This window comes from Camelus dromedarius, chromosome 3 (assembly GCF_036321535.1).
Source record: "Camelus dromedarius isolate mCamDro1 chromosome 3, mCamDro1.pat, whole genome shotgun sequence".
Lineage (NCBI taxonomy): Eukaryota > Metazoa > Chordata > Mammalia > Artiodactyla > Camelidae > Camelus > Camelus dromedarius.
In genome coordinates, this window is record NC_087438.1 from 42,997,717 (window position 1) to 43,015,758 (window position 18,042).

The 18,042-nt window shown below is 34.2% G+C and overlaps 1 protein-coding gene across 1 annotated transcript in view; it reads right to left on the bottom strand.

The window, feature by feature from the left end:
• Positions 1–1,414: 1,414 nt before the first annotated feature.
• Positions 1,415–18,042, bottom strand: part of SREK1IP1 (SREK1 interacting protein 1) — a 33,011-nt gene continuing 16,383 nt past the window's right edge. The window contains exons 3-5 of the mRNA XM_010974918.3: positions 16,899–17,042; positions 6,215–6,287; positions 1,415–3,833 (exon numbers count right to left, since the gene is read on the bottom strand). Coding sequence (XP_010973220.1) covers positions 3,644–3,833; positions 6,215–6,287; positions 16,899–17,042 — 407 coding nt within the window. The 3' untranslated portion in view covers positions 1,415–3,643. The remainder of the gene's footprint in view (positions 3,834–6,214; positions 6,288–16,898; positions 17,043–18,042) is intronic.

Sequence of the window (18,042 nt, forward strand, 5' to 3'; positions counted from 1 at the left end):
CAGCTGGGGTCCTTGGAGCACTCCCTGCTGAGCCAGGTTACCTGAGGGAGAGCGACAGGGCTCATCTGGTGGACCAGCTGGTATGTGTCCCTGTGACTGTGAAGCAGTTGTGCTTCGTAATATTCCTAATATAGAGACAAAATATTGAAGCCTTATCAAATTATGACAGTCTGTGCATTGAAAAATATATTTTAAATGATTTATTTGGACTGAAAATACTAATATAGCACAATATATTTTAAGTCAGTCAAAAATAACCTAGAATAAAATTAAAAGCAAACACATTTCAAATTGCGTACATACGCATATAATTCTGGGAACGGGTCTGATAAAGACTACAGGAGCTTTTTAGAAGACTTCAGTCGCTGTAATTTTTAGAAATGATCAGATCTTAGAAAGAAAAGAGGGTCTAGATGAAGAGACCAAATAATAGAATATAAAAGGTTCAAATTACTTTCTACGTGGCCTTCTAATGAGAGCAATTTCATCCTTTAAAAACTGCGGAATTGGATTATGAAATGGATGAAACCAACCCTAACAAATCATCTCTTTCCTTAAAACTCTCTTAATGGTGTCTCTTCCTTACAGATAAAGTCCAAGCTCCCAAACATGGAACATAAACCTTCCTTCTCTGGGACCTAAGAACCTAGAATGGTGGTCTCAATTCTTACCACTTCCTGCCTCACATATGCTTATAATTCTCGACATCCCCTCCTGCCCCCACTCGTTTTTCTACTGTGGGCTTTGTTCACAGCCCTCATTCTGTCCGGAATTCCTGTAACTCCCACTCTCATCCTCTATCAAAATGCACTTCAGGTATTACTTTTTCTAGGTAGCCTTTTCTAACTTCTCTGGACTAGGTTAGGGACCCCTCAGTGTTTCTATAAACACATGTACTGTGCTTAACATGTAATGATGAGTTCTGCTGTTTCTCCTACCAACGAAACTGTGAATTATTTTCAGGGAAGCAAATGTGTCTTATTATCTTTGTATCCCTGGTACTTAACACACTGTTTGCCATGCCAGCCACTCCATAAATGTTTGCTCAGGAAAGGACTCGGTGGCATTTAACAAGACTATTACTGATAACTCTTTAATCTAGTTTAATTGAAGGCAACCTAGGGCTATATAATTTTTGGCAGAATGAGTTGTAAATACAGGGCTAGAAGGGATCTCAGAGGTAATTTGGTATGATATTTTATGGATGAAAGACATCAAGGCCCAGAGAAGGTCAATGACTTTGCTGAAGGTCACACAGGTAGTTAGAACGACCAGGACTTTTGGATTTTTACTGTTCAGTTCAGTTTTCCTTCTGCTATAAACTGCCTGAGAGGAAATGCCACTGATTTTCTCCTATAATATTGAGATCTGCATCCAATCCCAATAATAATAACAAGATCACTTTAGAAGACAATTACTTTAGTAAAAATAAATGATTTTTATTCAGACGAGATCTTTCATAAATTATTATCATGCTATAGGAAATTTACTTAATAATTCCAAGATGCTTTCCAGTGGGGAAAAATTACTGAGCATTAAAATCTTTTAATTTGCATACTATATTGGTTAATGAGGGCTGAATTTTACGTAACTCTGAGTCACTGATTGTGTCACCATTCAGAAAACAAATCGGATGAACAAATTTATTACCTCTATAATTAACAGAAGTAAAACTTACGTGTAACTGGATTAACTGTGTCACTACAATGATCATTTTTAATCACGTTACACACTCAATAGGATAAGACCATCTTTTTTGCATGTATTAGCATTTTCTAATCATTTTTTAAAGTTTTTTAAAAAACTTATTTTTACTTATTTCATCCTGATAACCAAAGAATTATATTTTCATAAAATCCAGTTTCCCAAAATGCATCAACTACAGCAGAGGCAAAAATTACCCTTAAGAACCTAGAGCTCTGTGTTTCTCTCCAAACAGCTGACTGAGCTATTTAAACAAGAGGACTTCTAAGGAGGCCACAGGACTGAGTTACATTATGGAAAAGCTAGAAGCGTGAGAGCTTCCATGGCTGTAATACTAAGATACAGACGTGGATGTAGCTTCCCTAGAATCTGAGCACAGAAAGCGTATGTTAAGAGGAGTTATGAGGCTCTCCCAGTCTCGCTGAGGTCACGCCAGGTAGGGGTGCTGGGTGAAGGAAGTAATCAGTACACCCTTCCAGCCTGTGAGGTTGTGTGTACTCACCTGATTTCATCATAATGATGTCACCTACAGCCACGTCTGTAGGTCACCAATTAGAAATTTTATACCTGCACCAGAGTGAGGTACTTACAATCTTTGGTGCTGTGCCATGATAACCAGTTGACTTTTGATGCTGCTACAACAGTAAGTATTTAACTATTGGACATAAGGGATATCCAAGTAGTAAGCAAAGTAAGTAACATTGATCATTGTGAAATTAAAAATGTAGAAACATTTATATCTGCTAATACGTGTTTGAAAATGCTTACTCATACAAAATTTCCATTGCTATATAAAGGCTTTCATGATGTAACTCCCTGGCTCTTAAAATTTTAAAAAGTACAGAATAAAAATCTTAATCCTAAATTTTTGTCGCTACTCCTGAGGTTTATGATTGAAGTAAAAGAGAGAAACACCCCAAACTGGTCATTTACGAAATCATAAATTCAGTGGAAACCTGCTTCAAAACTACAAACTATTTCAGACAAATAAATATATATATGTTTACATTTATAAAAATGTTTCACATTACTCATAGAAACAAGCTTCATAAAATTTACATACTGAATAAAATAAAAAATCAATTCTAATGAAGATTTAGCTGTCACCCTTCTAAATAAAAAGTTCTGTGTTTGAGGTATCTCTTTAAGACGTGCCAATATGGCACATTTGTAAAACCACCCAGGAGTCTATCCTAAAAATCTTGCCCAACACAGTATCATCTCTGTGAGACTTACAAATAGGCTGTACTAGGCTTGTCATTTTAAACAAGGAAGAAATATTTTGTTACAAAAACAAAGGAGGCAGGTATTAGAAACTCTGCATTTCAGGAAACAGCGAAATTTTGTTATAAATATTTTCATTATCATCTCCCGACACCATTCATTTAAAAAGTTCTGGTCAAGACCAATAAAGCAGCTTCATCTCCTATGACTTTCCAAAAAAGCCTGGTTTAAAAACAGCAGTGAAGAATTTCACTATCTTTGTACATTATCACAGGATTTAAAGCTGCTACATTTTTCAGTGTCAAGAGCAAAGCATAATCCGCTACCTCACTTCATCACTGGAAGGTGGGTACTTAATTCAGCAATACTCGTAACTGTTAGGCAGATTACCTGTGTTGATCGTAGGAAAGCTGTTTACAATCAACTGACGAAGTAGTAACACTAGACACAGACACAAACACCAAAACTGCTGGGTTTTGTTGCACGGCTATCCATACTTTGGGCATGGCTATCAAATAGTAAGACTGATTCAGCACTTTATAATCATAACATATCAAAATATTGGCAGACAAAAATGGTCCCATATATGAAAAAATGTCTACATGGAAAAGGCTGTGATTTATTGCAAAGCATAATTATATAGCAAATTTCAAGGAAGGTAAAATAATTTTTGAAACCAAATTTTTAAATGTAATGGCTTAGGCCAAAATCTCAGTTACTTTTTGGAGATTTCAGAACTATTAGGGGCAGAAGAATGCTTTTCCTTTTTTCTCTTCTTTTTGTCCTTTTTGTGATGTTTCCCCTTTTTTGACTTATTCTTCTTCTCTTTTTTCTTTTCTTTCTTCTGATATTTTTGTTTCTTTTGTTTTGAAGTGTCCTCTTCAGTGGAACTGGACGAATAAGACCTACAGGCAATAATACATACTGACTGATAACTGTATTTATGGCTGATGGGGAAATTTAAATGGGATTTGAACTGCCTTAAATCCTTCTTGGAGCAAGGGAGAGGGTATAAACATAAAGAAACGCAAATAAAATGTGCTTTATATATTTGTATTCTCTTAAAATACTGTATTCAGAATTTTAGCCACTTAGCCAGAGAAACTAATAAAACAATTGTCTCTATTCTGCTCATTTCTAGTTATCGGTTTTTAATTCAGTAAGGATGAAGTAATTTTTGTGTGATTTTTTTTTTGTTTTTCATCCTGTGTACCCTTCAAAATCTTTCTTATAAGGCAAAGAAAGTGGCATTTACCAACCCTTTTTATATACACAATTCACTTGTGTATGTAATGACTTCTTAGCATATTCTTTTAGACACAAAGAATGCAATTATATAAAAAGGGCTGTAATTGTACCTCCATAGAAATGGATGAAAGCTGAAAATCAACAAAATAAGAGCACTTTTGTTCTTTTTTTTTTTTTTTTTGTATTTTTCAAGTTAAAGCACTTGATTCTTTTAGATGGAGAGTGATACAGATGAACATCTGCATTCTAAAATAATTTCCACTAGTTCGAGAAAGGATGTTTTTAAATGTATCCTCTATATAAATAAGGATGATTTATCATTATACTTTATTTTTCTTATGTTACTCTAATATTAAATTAGGGGGAAAAAATCTGTAGAATTCTTTCCTCTAATGAAAAAGAACAAAGAACACCAACTCTTAAGATCTTTTATAAAAAGGTGTCCAACATTCACCAATACCCAAACCCCAAACATGTGTGACAAAACAGAAACTGAGTTAATTTAAAACAAAAAAAAGGCTTCCCAAGAGATAGTTCAGTGATTTAAACATTAGAAGTTAAAATCCAAACTAAGGAAACCTGGCAGAGATCTACAGGAGAAGAAAAAGGAACCACATGAGACTGAGAGTTTGTGTCTGCAGAGTGACTCACTGTGTGAATTTCCTGGCTGCCTTTCTTGGTTGGGGACTCTGAGTTTGCCCTGTTTCTGTAACATTGTACTCCTTCCTCTTCCTTGTCTACTTACTTAGACTCCCCCATTTCCTAAGCTTATTTTCTCTTGTATTCTTTTGCACCTTCTTCAACTCTGTTGTTCTCAATTCTTGTGTGTTTTCCTGTTTTAAAGACCTGCTTCAACTCTGCATTCTGACCAGAGCTGCTTCTCTGCCTGCACTTTTTTCTTTGGCTTTTTGGACCGGGATTCTCTTTTTTAAGGCAGAATGTTACACTTTGGCATAGCAACCACATTTGGTGGCATTATCTTTGCTAAGTGCACTTACAAAAAAAAAGTTCTTTTAATTTCGGGCCCTACCCGGGGTCTGTGAGGCCCAAGGTAGAGAGGTTTGAATAACCAATACGTTACTATACAACAAGTATATTAGAATTTGGAAGAAAATAGAAAATCTCACTTTTCCTGTAAGCAATCCATCTTGCTGGGCTAATACAAATGATTCAACAACACACCAGTCAGATTGCACTGAGCTCTACCTTCCTATGTTAGTTTTTACATTAAACATTATTATTTAACTCCCAACATCTGAAAGTGAGCTAACTTTTCCAATTTATAAAGTAGCTGGGGTGTTTGCATATATCACATGCTCTATAAAAACTACAAAGTGACAACCCCTGATTTGCACAACACACTCTGTCAGAGAATCAAGGTCTAAGCTAGACATCCCTACCTGCTAAGCACCTTAAAAAGTGTCTATATGTACATGTTTATTTTAGTATGAATCAAAGTGCACTCACTAACTATGGAAGAAGTTGCGCTTTAAGTTTTTTGATCAATTTCTTTAACCAGCTGTTAAAAGAATTGATAGTAAAAATTCATAGGTAGCTGGTGAAAATTCTGAAAGATCTGAAGGAATTCTTAGCATGACAAATGAGTACATAAATCCTACTAATAAATCAATGTCTTAGCCATGGCAATGATATTTTGAGAATACAAATATTTAAGCTCCGACTTCATATATATGAGAACAAAATACGTATGTGAAGAATTTAGAGTTACGTTCAATTAAAAACTGATGTTTTAAAACTTAAAAATTCTAGAATACAATAAGAATCCATAAAAAAGGGGGTGGGCCTGTTATTTATTTTTACCTTGATTTGCTCCAAAAAAGATAATTTAAGGTGGCTGAGGGCTGACTTTATTTTTGAATCCTAACATGAAGGATTTTGTTCTTTTACTGAAACAATTAAACATCTAACTTTCATTAAAATCAATATAAACTAACTGTACTATAACATGAAAAATAAAATTTTATAATCCATCCTGGACTCACAGTCCTGGTTTTCAAAAAACAATTTTTTTAAATACCTTTTCCTTTTTTTTTTCAACTTGATTTTCTCTTTGCTTTTTGCTTTTTTCTTCTCCTCTTCTTCATTTACTCCTGTGTGTTGAGGGGAAAGAATCAGGTCATCGTGAGTTTATATACTAATATGGTATGTACACATTTTTTGATTTGGCTTGTTGGCTGGTGAATTCACTGTCAGACTACTGCACTTTTCTTGTAACGATGTCCCCTTTCTTGATTATCGTTGTACTCATCAGAAACCTTATACAAGTATTACATGCTTTGAATAAAAATTTCAAACACTACTAAGTACATTAAGTAAAAAATTCAAGTATTCCACTTCTAATTCCTAAAGCAAATCAATGTCAACAATTTGGTGTGCACTATTCCAGATCTTAAAAAACAAAACAATATAACCATGCATAATTTTAAAAATTTTCTTTTTCAAGCAAAATTAGGATCATGAAATCCTAGGATCATGGGACAATAACTACAAATCTAATATTCATGTTGTCAGTATCTTAGAAGGAGAGAATACATACTATAACTTGTTTTTTAAATACACAATTTGATGTGTATTCTTCTGGGCTTTCTCGGTATATAACTAAAACATTCACTTATATCAACATCGTTACACATAAGTCTCAAGTTTTCTTCTCATTTGAAAAATGGACTGTGGCATATATAATATTTTCCAACTTATTTCTTTCACTTAACATCTTCTGAGAAGATGAAGTAGATGTACTTTTCCTATTCCTCCTGTTAAGTATAACTAAAAACTCAGACATTAGAAAAACAAACAGAAGATGACTCTGAAAGGTGGAAAGACAAACACTAGCTAGGGATCTTGAACTCCAGAAAATGACGCAGTGCTGAGTTCCCTGGAATTTCTTTTTGCTTTATGCAGCCCAGACTTAGAGCTGAAGAAGCTGGTAACCTGGTGCTAACAAAAATGCCCCAACAAAAGTCTGCTCTCTCTAGCCAAAGGACCAGGAAAGGGAAAACCTAGTAACAGGAAACTTTTAGATAATAACTGCCATTCTCCAGCCAAACACCACAGACAAGAACATGGCACCACCCCCACACACGTCATCAAAGGCTGAGTGGAGAACATAGACTTCTCCCCTTGTGGGGCTGTGATAAGACGTTCCACTCCCCCTGCCTGAGAAGTCTAAGTAGTGCGGCAAACTTTCATCCTCACTGGCCAGTTATGAGACTTCCACTAACAGTGTCAGTGGAGACCACACAGGGAGTCTGGATTTTCACCCCTACCCAGCAGTAATGAGGCACACCTCTCATCCATGCTTAAGTACTGTCAGACGAGATCTAATGAACGTCAGGGCTTTCGCCATCACCCAATGGCAGCAAGACCACTCCCACCGTGGTGTCAGGGGATACCACACCAGGAGCTGAAACTGCTACCCTCACCCAGCAGTAATAAGAAGGCATGTCCATCCTGGGTGTTGGTAGAGGTTGAGTGGTGAAACTGGACTTTTATTTCCACCTGGAAGTAACAAGGTGGCATTCTCAATTTCCCTTCTGGAATGGTACCAGAGAAAATCAGATTAAACAGAAGGCTTGAAGAAAAGCCAGAGTTTTGTGATATAATATAAAAATGCCCAAATTTCAACTGAAAAGAAATCATCAAACCAAGAACTATGAAGATTTCAAATTGAGTGAAAAATTAACTAATAGGTGACACCACCACAGTAAGAGAAATATTAGAATTATGTGAAAAAGATTTTAAAGCAGCCATCATAAAAATGCTTCAATGAGCAATTATGAACATGCATGAAACAAATGAAAAAATAGAAAACCTTAAAGAAATAAAAAATCCAAAGAAGAATCAAACAGAAATTTTAGACTAAAAATACAATAAACCAAAATAAAAAGCTCAGTGGAAGGTTTCACAATGGCAGGAAATAATCACTGAATGAGAATGTGCCTAACACACATGAGGTCCTGGGTTTAATCCCTAGTACCTCCATTAACAAACAAACAAACAAACCCAGCTACCACCTCCAAAACAAGCAAAATGAAAAATTAAAAATAAAAAAGAATATGAAACAGAGTATGTATGACTGAATCATGATGGTGTACACCAGAAACTAACATAACATTGCAAATCAACTACACTTCAATTAAAAAAATCAGTTAATGTAATCCACTATTATACTCTTAATCCACTGTTAACAGACTAAACAAAAAAATCATAGAATCTTATCAATTGATGCAGAAAACACATTTGGCAAAATAAAAACTCTTAAAAAATAGGAATACAGGGAAACTTTCTCAACTTGATAAAGAGAGTTTCTACAAGAAAACCTTGCAGTTAATAGTTAAACTCTGCATGTTTTTGCCCCCTAGAATTGGAATCCAGGTAAGTACGTCACTTCTCACTGCTCTTTTTCAACATAATGCTGTAAGTTCCAGCCACCGCAACCACTCAAGGGGAACAAAAGGCTTACAGAGAAAAAAGGGAAGAAATAAAACTGTTCCTATTTGCAGATGACATGATGGTTTATATAGAAAACCCCAAAGAATCTATAAAAAAAAAAAACTGGAACTATCGGTGAGTTCAGTAAGGATAAAAGATAAACATACACAACTCAATTGTATCTCTACACACTAGTAGTGAACATGCAGACAGCAAAATAAAAATAAAAAAAATGAAACACCATTTACAATTTTTCAAAAAAAGAGAAAATTTATAGGTGTAAATCTACTAAAACATGCTGGAAACTACACAATGCTGAGGAAAGAAATCAAAGATAAATGGAGAGAGATATCACGTTCATTGACTGGAAGACTCAATACAGTAAAGATGTCAATTGTCCCCCAGATTGATAAACATGTTTAATGCAATTCCTACCAAAATCTAGGCAAGATTTTTTGCATATATAAACATTACTCTAAAATTTCTATGAAAAGGAAAAGAAACTAGAATAGTTGAAACAACTTTGAAAAAGAATAAAGTGGAAAAAATCAGTCTATCCAACTTCAAGACTTAACGTAGCTGCATTAGTTACGTTGGTGGAGGGATAGACACAGATCAATGGAGCATTATAGACAACCTAGAAGCAAACCCACATAAATATGACAAAATGATTTTTGGCAAAAGCATAAAAGCATTTCAATGGAGGGAAGACAGCCTTTCAACAAACAGTGCTGGAACAATTGGTCATTCTTAAGCAAAATAGTAGGTGCTCTAAATTTCACATCTTATACAAAAGTCAACTCAAAATGGGTCATAAACTTAATGTAAAATATGAAACTATAAAACCTTTAGAAAAGAGTAAAGGAGACCATTTTTTGTGACCCAGAGATGAGCAATGAGTTACACTTGAAATCAAAGCACATAAAAGGAAAAATTAATAAATTGAACTTTTTCAAAATTAAAAACTATTGCTCTGTGAATGACTTATTAAGAGGATAAAAAGAAAAGCTACATATTGGGCATATTGGGAGAAAATATTAGCAAACCAGGTATCTAACAAAGGACTAGTATCCAGAATATATAAAGGACTCAACATTCAATGTTTAACATCACCAGTCAGAAGGGAATGTAAATTAAATCACATGGAGATATAACTATACATCATCAGAAAGCTAAGATTTTTAAAAATACTGACAACATTAAATGCTGGTGAGGATAGATCACTCATGCATTTCTGGTAGGGATGTAAAACAGTGTAGCCAATCTGGAAAACAGTTTGGCAGTTTATTAAGAAACTAAACACGCAATTAGCATAAAACCCAGCCAATTGCACTCTTGGATATTTAACTCACAGAAATAAAAGATTTATATTTACCCAAATCCTACTGATAGCAATTTTATCTGTAATAGCCCCAAACTGGAAACAACTCAGATGTCCTTAAATGGGTGAATGCTTAAAAAAACTGGTATCCATACCACAGACTACTATTCAACAATAAAAAGGAACAAACTATTGATAAATATAGCAACCTGACTGAATCTCTAGAGAATTAGAGCTAGTGAGAAAAATCCAATCTGGAAAAGTTAAATACCAAATGGTTTACTTATAAAACACTTTTGAAATTATGACATGATAGAAATTGCAAAATGTTGGTTGCCAGAGATTAAGAAGGTGATAAGGACAAGAAGGAAAACGGTATGGCTATAAAAGGGCAATATGAATGATCCTTGTAGTGTTAGAAATAATCTATATCTAGACTGTATCAATGTCAATGTCCATATTGTGATACTGTAATACATTTCGGAAGATGTTACAACTGAGGGAAACTGGGTAAAGGGTACAAGAACTCTCTGTGTTATTTCCTACAGCTGCATATGAATCCACAATTATCTCAAAATAAAGTTTAACTAACAAATGAATTGGCCATGTATATATGGGGCTGTTCTGTTACACTAATCTGTCTTTACATCAATACCACATGGTCCAGACTACTTGTAGCTTTCCAGAAAGTTCTGAAAGTAGGTTGTGTTAATCTCCCAACTTTGGTTCTTTTTCAAAATATTTTGGCTACTCTAAATTCTTTACATTTCTACAAGAACTTTAGAATTGACTTGTCATTTTCTAAAACGGCTTGCTTGAATTTTGACTGTGATTGGATTGAATCTATAAATCACGTTGGTATATCTTTTGATTGATTGATTGATCTAATTTCCCTCAGCAATGTTTTGTATGTTTCAGTCTTATACATCTTTTGTCTTTTTTATCCCTAAGAATTTCATATATGCTATTATAATAGGTAGTTTAAAAGTTTTAATTTGATTGTTCACTACTGGCATACAGAAATACATTGATTTTTTTTGCCCATTGATTGATCTTCATCCTACAATTTTGCTAAACTCAGTTATTAGTTCTAGAAGCTTTCTGAGTAGACCCCTTAGGATTACTACAGAGATGACCAAGTCATCTGCAAAGACAGTTTTTAACTCTTTCCTTTCTACTCTGGATGCCTTTAATTGATTTTTCTTGCCTTATTACATGGCTTGAATCTCCACTATAATGTTGAATAAAAGTGGAAGGAGTGGACATCTTTGGTTTTTTTCCTTATATTATGGAAACATTCAGGATTTAACCATTAAGTACAGTGTAATCTTTGTTTTTTATGGATGTCCCTTAGCAGGCTGATGAAGCTTCCTTCTTTTTCTAGTATGCTGAAAATTTTTATCAGAAAGGGAAGATGGACTTCCCAAATAATTTTTCTTAAAATATTAATTTTCTTAAAATACTCTAGATTTTCTTTTTAAATCTGATTAAAATGGTAAATTACATTGACTGACTTTTGAATGTAAAACAAATCTTGTAATTCCTGTGATAAACTTCACTTGGTCAAAATATCCTTTTTATATGTTGTTGGATTTGATTTACTAAAACTCTTTTAATTGCTTAAAATTCTCATTTGTGTCTGTGTTTACAGGAGTCTCTATTTTCCTTGTAGTGTCTTTATCTGGTTTTGTTATGGGGTAATGCTGGTCTTATAAACTGAGTTGGAAAGTATCCCCTCTTTAATTTTTAGAAGATTTTATGTTGAAATGGTATTATTTCTCCTTTAAATGTTTAGCAGAATTCATGAGAAGCCATTAACTGGGGGTTTTCTTTGTTCAAAGTTTTATAACATTTAACTTTTGTAACAGATGCAGGCCACTCAGTTTATCTATTTCTTCTCGAAAGAGTTTTGATAGTTTTTATCTTTCAAGTAATTTGTCCATTGTATCTAAGTTGTCCAATTTATTGGAATAAGTTGTTCATACTATTCTCTTATTCTATTTTAGCATCTGTATAATCTGTAGTGTTGTCACTTCTTTCATTTCTGATATTGGTAATTTATAACTTTTCTTTCTTTCTTTCTTTTTTAACCTGATCAGCTTGGATACTGAATTTTTAACTTTATAGATCTTCTCAAAGATCAAACTTCGTTTCACTGATTTTTCTCTATTTTTTTTTTTTTTTCTGTTTCACTGATTTCACTTCTGATCTTTATTATTTCCTTTCTCCTGCTTTCTTTGGGTTTCATTTACTCTTCTTTTTCTAATGTGCTAAGGTAGGAGCTGAAGTCATAAATTTGAGACATTTCTTCTCCTCTAATACAGGCATGGAGTGCCAAATATTTGCCTCTAAGTACTGCTTTAGGGACATTTCATAAATGTTATGTTGTGTTTTATTTTCATAGTCAAAAATACTTTCTAATTTCCTTTGGTTTTTTTTCTTTGAGCCAATGGAATATTTAGAAATGTGCTAGATTAGTTATTTGGGAATTAACAGGAAGCTGTTATTCATTTCCTTGTGGCTAGAGAAGATACTTTGCATTACTTGAATCCTATAAAATTTACTGAGACTTGTTTCATAGCACCTTATAATAAGGCCTATTTCGGTAGATGTTCTGTATGTACTTAAAAAAAGTGTGTTCTGCTGTTGTTGGGTGAGGTGTTCTATAAATGTTAAATAGGTCAAGTTGGTTGACAGTGTTATTCAAATATTCTCTATCCTTTCTGATTTACTGTCTACTTGTTCAATCAATTACTGAGTTGTGTTGAAGTCTGACTATAAATATAGATTTTTTTTAATCCACAAGGACTTTCCCTGGTAGTTTCATCCAGGTTTGCTTCACATATTTTAAATTTTGTTATTAGTTTAGGTGCATAAACAGTATTCTTATGTCCTCGTGGCTAACTAACCCTTTTATCACTATTAAAAAACTCTTCCTTATTCCTTGTCTTAGTTTTGAAATCTACATGATTTGATCTTAAAATAGTCACTTTAGCTTTCTCTTGAATAGCTGTCTTTTTTTCATAGGTATAATAAGTTCAGAATAACTATTGTAAATATGTCATAAAAAGTTATGAGAAACTAAGCGAAATAAAAGTAGCTCTGGGAATACTTTCCTCTTCCATTATGGAAAGATGGATAAGGAATCCATTGATCAGATTATATACAAAATTAGTTCTAGAATTCAGGAATTTTTTTTTCCTGATTATTTATCCTTAGAAACTAGCAGTAATGATAGTAAAGGCTCTGAGGATTCAAGCACTGAGGACAAAAGTTTATTTTAGATAGTTCAGTGTTTCTGTACTACCACTATTAAAACTATTCACCTCTATTTATTGAGGTTCCTTCTGAGACAGGATACTGAAATATACACCGGCATAGCAGGGAAAAGAGTTTAAGTTTTTGCAAAATAATAATTTCTTGGGAAATGATACAACCAACCTTTGTAGTACAAAATAGAAGGCAAGAAGGTCCTTATGTACTTACATTTTGGAATGATCAGCAAGAGTGGTTGTCTCTTGTGTAGCACACAGGTGTCAGAGGTTATGATCCAGTGTTTAGAGACAGCTTTAGGATAGTATGGAAGACTCGGCATCCTAGCAGTGCCAGCAGGCTCGGCTAGATGTTCGTTTGCCAATCTGCCACCGGGTTGCAGCAATCCCCGCTGCTTTTAAATACTTAACCATGCAGTTCCAACCCTAGACTCATTAATCTAAATTTCCCATTCTCTCTTATGTCTTCCAATCAACCACTTAGCAAGTATCTTCTGCAGCTCTCTTATAAAAAGTACATTTTGAGCCAAATATAGGCTTTACTCCAATTATCCTGTGGATTAATTTAAGCCCTATGTTTATGAAGCTTGAAACCACCATTTTAAGTCATTCATTTGAATCTGATTCTAGCAGTAACTCTCCTAGGCATTTTTTAGTGTCAATCATTCTTAAATAAAATCACGTATGAATTTAACATAAATACTCCTAAACAAACAAAACAAAAACCAAACTAAGCCAAAATCCTCCAAATCTGTCAAAATACAACATTTCTGTACTGAACTAAAAGAATATTGTTAAATATTAAGGGATGAGATATGAGGGAAGGACCACCTTCTAATTATATGCAAGTTGCTGATTAATGTTAACATTAGGTAAATTGAATGAGGAAAAAATTTTCATACTCTTGAATTTCTTTGGTCCTTTGTAAACAGTAAAATCATTTTACTTGACTTTATGCATACTGTAACATAAAAACAGCTTTTGAGATATTTGCTACTACCACTTACAATTCAAAAGCAAGTTTCTTCAGGAAGTTCAAAGCACAATGTAAAACCTTAATAATCGTGAAATTGTAGTACCACCAGACAGTAAGCATGTTCATACATACACATACATACAGTGAGTCAGTAAAAGCTTATAATCCTTGCTTGCGCTGTTCTATCTTTCTCTGCTCCTAGTACTGGTGATATATTTTCTAAGGCTGCACAGGTCTCAGTCTTTTCTAATTTGTGTCAATAATTGATTATGCTGCAATAATTTGCACCAAAAATTGATTTATTTCTCATTTAGATTTCTTTTGTTTTCAATGAAAGATATTAAACCAACATTTAAAAATATGCAGTATAATAGAAGCAAATATGTACAGAGACAAAATAGAAAACAGAACTTAGACAAAAATAGGTTTTGAGCCTTGTTTTTTATAACATTTCTCTTTCTTCCTTTTCATGTCTCTATTTCATAACATCGAAACAACTAATTATATAAGTACACTAAAAATTATTTACTTTCTCCTTGTTCATTATTTTTATTTTATCATTAAAAAAAATAAACTCACCATTCTGTATCTAACTTTTAACTTAACTATTTTCATTTTTGATTGGTGTGTCCCAGTTTAAAGACACACCCTTTTGTCTTACCCTGTCTAGAAAACAGACCTGTGGCGGTCTGCTGAGGGAACAGGGCTTCACACAGTAGGGGAAGGGAACAGAGCATCTAATTACTTTAGGTTTTTAACCACTCCCTCTGTTTTTAGCCTTAAAATCATTCTCACTTTCAGAGATACTAAGGATACTCATTATCAAGTCTTTAGGAGGTTTTAAAGTGTATAATCATGTTATTTCTCAGCTTTCCACACTGTTAAAGGGTTAAAGCTTTCTAAGTGAGCAGTCCATGATCACTAAGTCATTTGCTTTTCAGCAAAATTTTCTTACTCTTATTTTCTTTGTCATTGTGGATATATGTTTTTAAAAAATTCTTCTACTATCATTTTTGTCTTGTTTCAGCAGGGAGCAAAACTAAGTGTGTAATATCCAAGCAGCTACATTTACCTTGAAGTTGTATATACTTGTATTTACTGTTACTCTTGTTTGCCTGCTTTGAGACTCTACCCTCTTCTGCCTTCTCGGCCTGTACCTGGCATTTCACTTTTTCACTTACCTTCACTGGACATAACATGGAAAGTTTAAAAAATTGTAAAGTGTTTATTGTTCTCTAATAACCTAAAATAAGGTAAGTTTAAACTTTCTGTATTTCTCTCACCCCATGCCTAAACCTGTATTTAAAAAAATTGCATGTTGCTTCTGTGTGAAAGTTACCATAATGGCATTTTGTAGTTTACAAAATATTTTCACATATATCATCACATTTTGTCCCTAAAAACCCCATTGCGAGGATAGACCACTTTATACACAAGATGAGAGAGAAACGGTTAAACATTTGGTTTGAAATCTGTTCTCTTTTTGAAGGGAGAGGAGGAGGCCCCAGGAAAGAAAGAAGGTAACTTAATCAAATTTCTTTGTAATAGACCTCCTGAAAACAAATTAATAGTATTTGCTAGCCAGGGAATCATTTTTTGTGGTTTTTTTGAGGGGAGGGTGTGTTAAAAACAGAAATTTACTTCTTCACAGTCCTGAAAGCTCTAAGTCCATGACCAAGCTGTTGGGAAGAGAATATCTGCTTATGGCACAACATATCTGGTTTGTCTAAGGCTGTTAATGATTAAGTAATCCTGGAATCTATGGATTTATGGGGCATGGCTCCCTGGAAGATGTAACTATCTGGATACAAAACTGAGATGTTTCATGACCAAAATGACTTTCTTTTGCATAAGTAATGTAGAAATCTTTTGTGTTAACCTTGGCCAGAGTGAGTACCTGGGGGTGGTGCTGGTAGTCCCAGAACTCTTGCTGCTTTGCCCATGCCTCACGACCACGTCTCACGACCACTTGCATACTTGAACTTACAGGTGACCCTTGAACAACTCAGTGGCTAGGGAAAGTGCCCCTCCATGCAGTCCAAAATTCAAGCGTAACTTATAGTTGGTCCTCCATATATGCAGTTCCTCTGCATCCATGGTTCTGCCTGCATCAGGGGATTCAACCAACTGCAGCTTGTATAGTATTGTAATATATATTATTGAAAAAAATCAGCATAAAATTAATCTGTGCAGTTCAAACCCCTGTCGTTCAAGGGCCAACTGTACTAGTAAAGCTTGATACTGCTAACATCTCTGATTTGAATGAGTGTGATTTGACCATCTGATCCTTTGTGTTATCTCACAAGGAAAATAAGGTTCGGAGTGAGTAAGTGACTTGCTAAAAGTCATTTGCTAAAAAGTAGCCAACAGAACTCGAAACCAAATCTTAAATCAGACTCTTTGTCCCATGTGTCACATTCAAGTGAGATGAGAAAACAAAACAAAATAAAACAATAAAACCTGGGTCGTGGAATCAGAAATAGACTTGCCTCCTGGTTCTATCACTGATCAACTGTTTGATTTGAGGCAAATTACTTGCAAAGTTTGAAGACTGTTCCCTTACCTATGCAGTACTTCCTACAGAAGATGAAAAAGATACTTTAATGATAAATTCAAGAGAACAACAGATAAGCATGACATTATATAGCAGAACATTTAAAGACATTTTTAAAGGATGGAGGGGGAAAGGAGTATTGCTTACTTTTTTCTTGCAGTGCCTGTAATTTATTCAGTTCTTCGTTTTCCTCATCACTCTCTTCACTGCTGGTGCTGCTGACATCCAAGACTATATCCCTTTTGGGGTCCACTCGGAGAAAATTGCGGCATTCAAAAGTCAGGTGACCAGCTGAGTAAAACACATAAAAAATGTAAACGCAGCACTGTGGATGCATTGTGTATTTTTTGTTTTGTTGTGTCATAACAAGCAACAAGTTATAATTTTAATAATATAATGTTGAGTTTTAACTTTTGTTCAGTGAGTGGTGGTTTGCTTTCCCTGAATGTTAGTACTCAGAGAACTTTTTCTTTTTTTATCATGGCTTCTAATTCAATAAGCATTTTTTTTGGCTACTTCTTATGGATTTCATGGTATTGAATTACTGTATGTTCCCTTTCTATATACTAGAGAAAATATCCTCTACCTAGGATCTTATATTTTATTCCTTTCTCATACCTTTTCCCTTCTCAGCTTGACTACTATACTCATGGAGTTACACAGCTTTCATCTAATTTCATTGTATAAAAATATTATTTATCCTTTCTACTATTGATAGACTGCTAAATTACTTCTAGTATTTTGCTATTATAAATACTGCTGAAAAGAGTAGCTGCATATGCCTCTTTGTGCATGTATGCCACGACTTCTCTAACACAATAGCTTTCAAATTTTTTTGACAAGGCCTGAATGATGGTAAAAATAACAATGCAACTAAGTATACTCATGTATATGTTCTTATACAAATATACACTAGCCCACAAAATTTAAAACAATACATGAAGCATTACTACATTTGGTATTAAAAAAAAAAAACAACGCTGGACAGTAACCACATAATTGATTTCACAACCCACTCATGGTTCACCACAACCCTGTGTTAGGATTTATCTCTAGTTGTCTCTTACTTGAGGGTGAAGTCCTTTGAAAGTTCTAGATTTATACAAGAGCACCTTCTATCAGAGTACCAATCTTGGCAGGGCCCTGCACCTTGCCTTTATTCCCTGCACCCTGCCAATCCAAAGAAATAGAATTTTAAGAACCCTGGGTTCAGCAAATACCTCAAGACTTACCTCCTAGAGTTTCTGTTTCCTTTGGTTGTTGGCCTCCAAGTATTCTTTAATTCTTTATT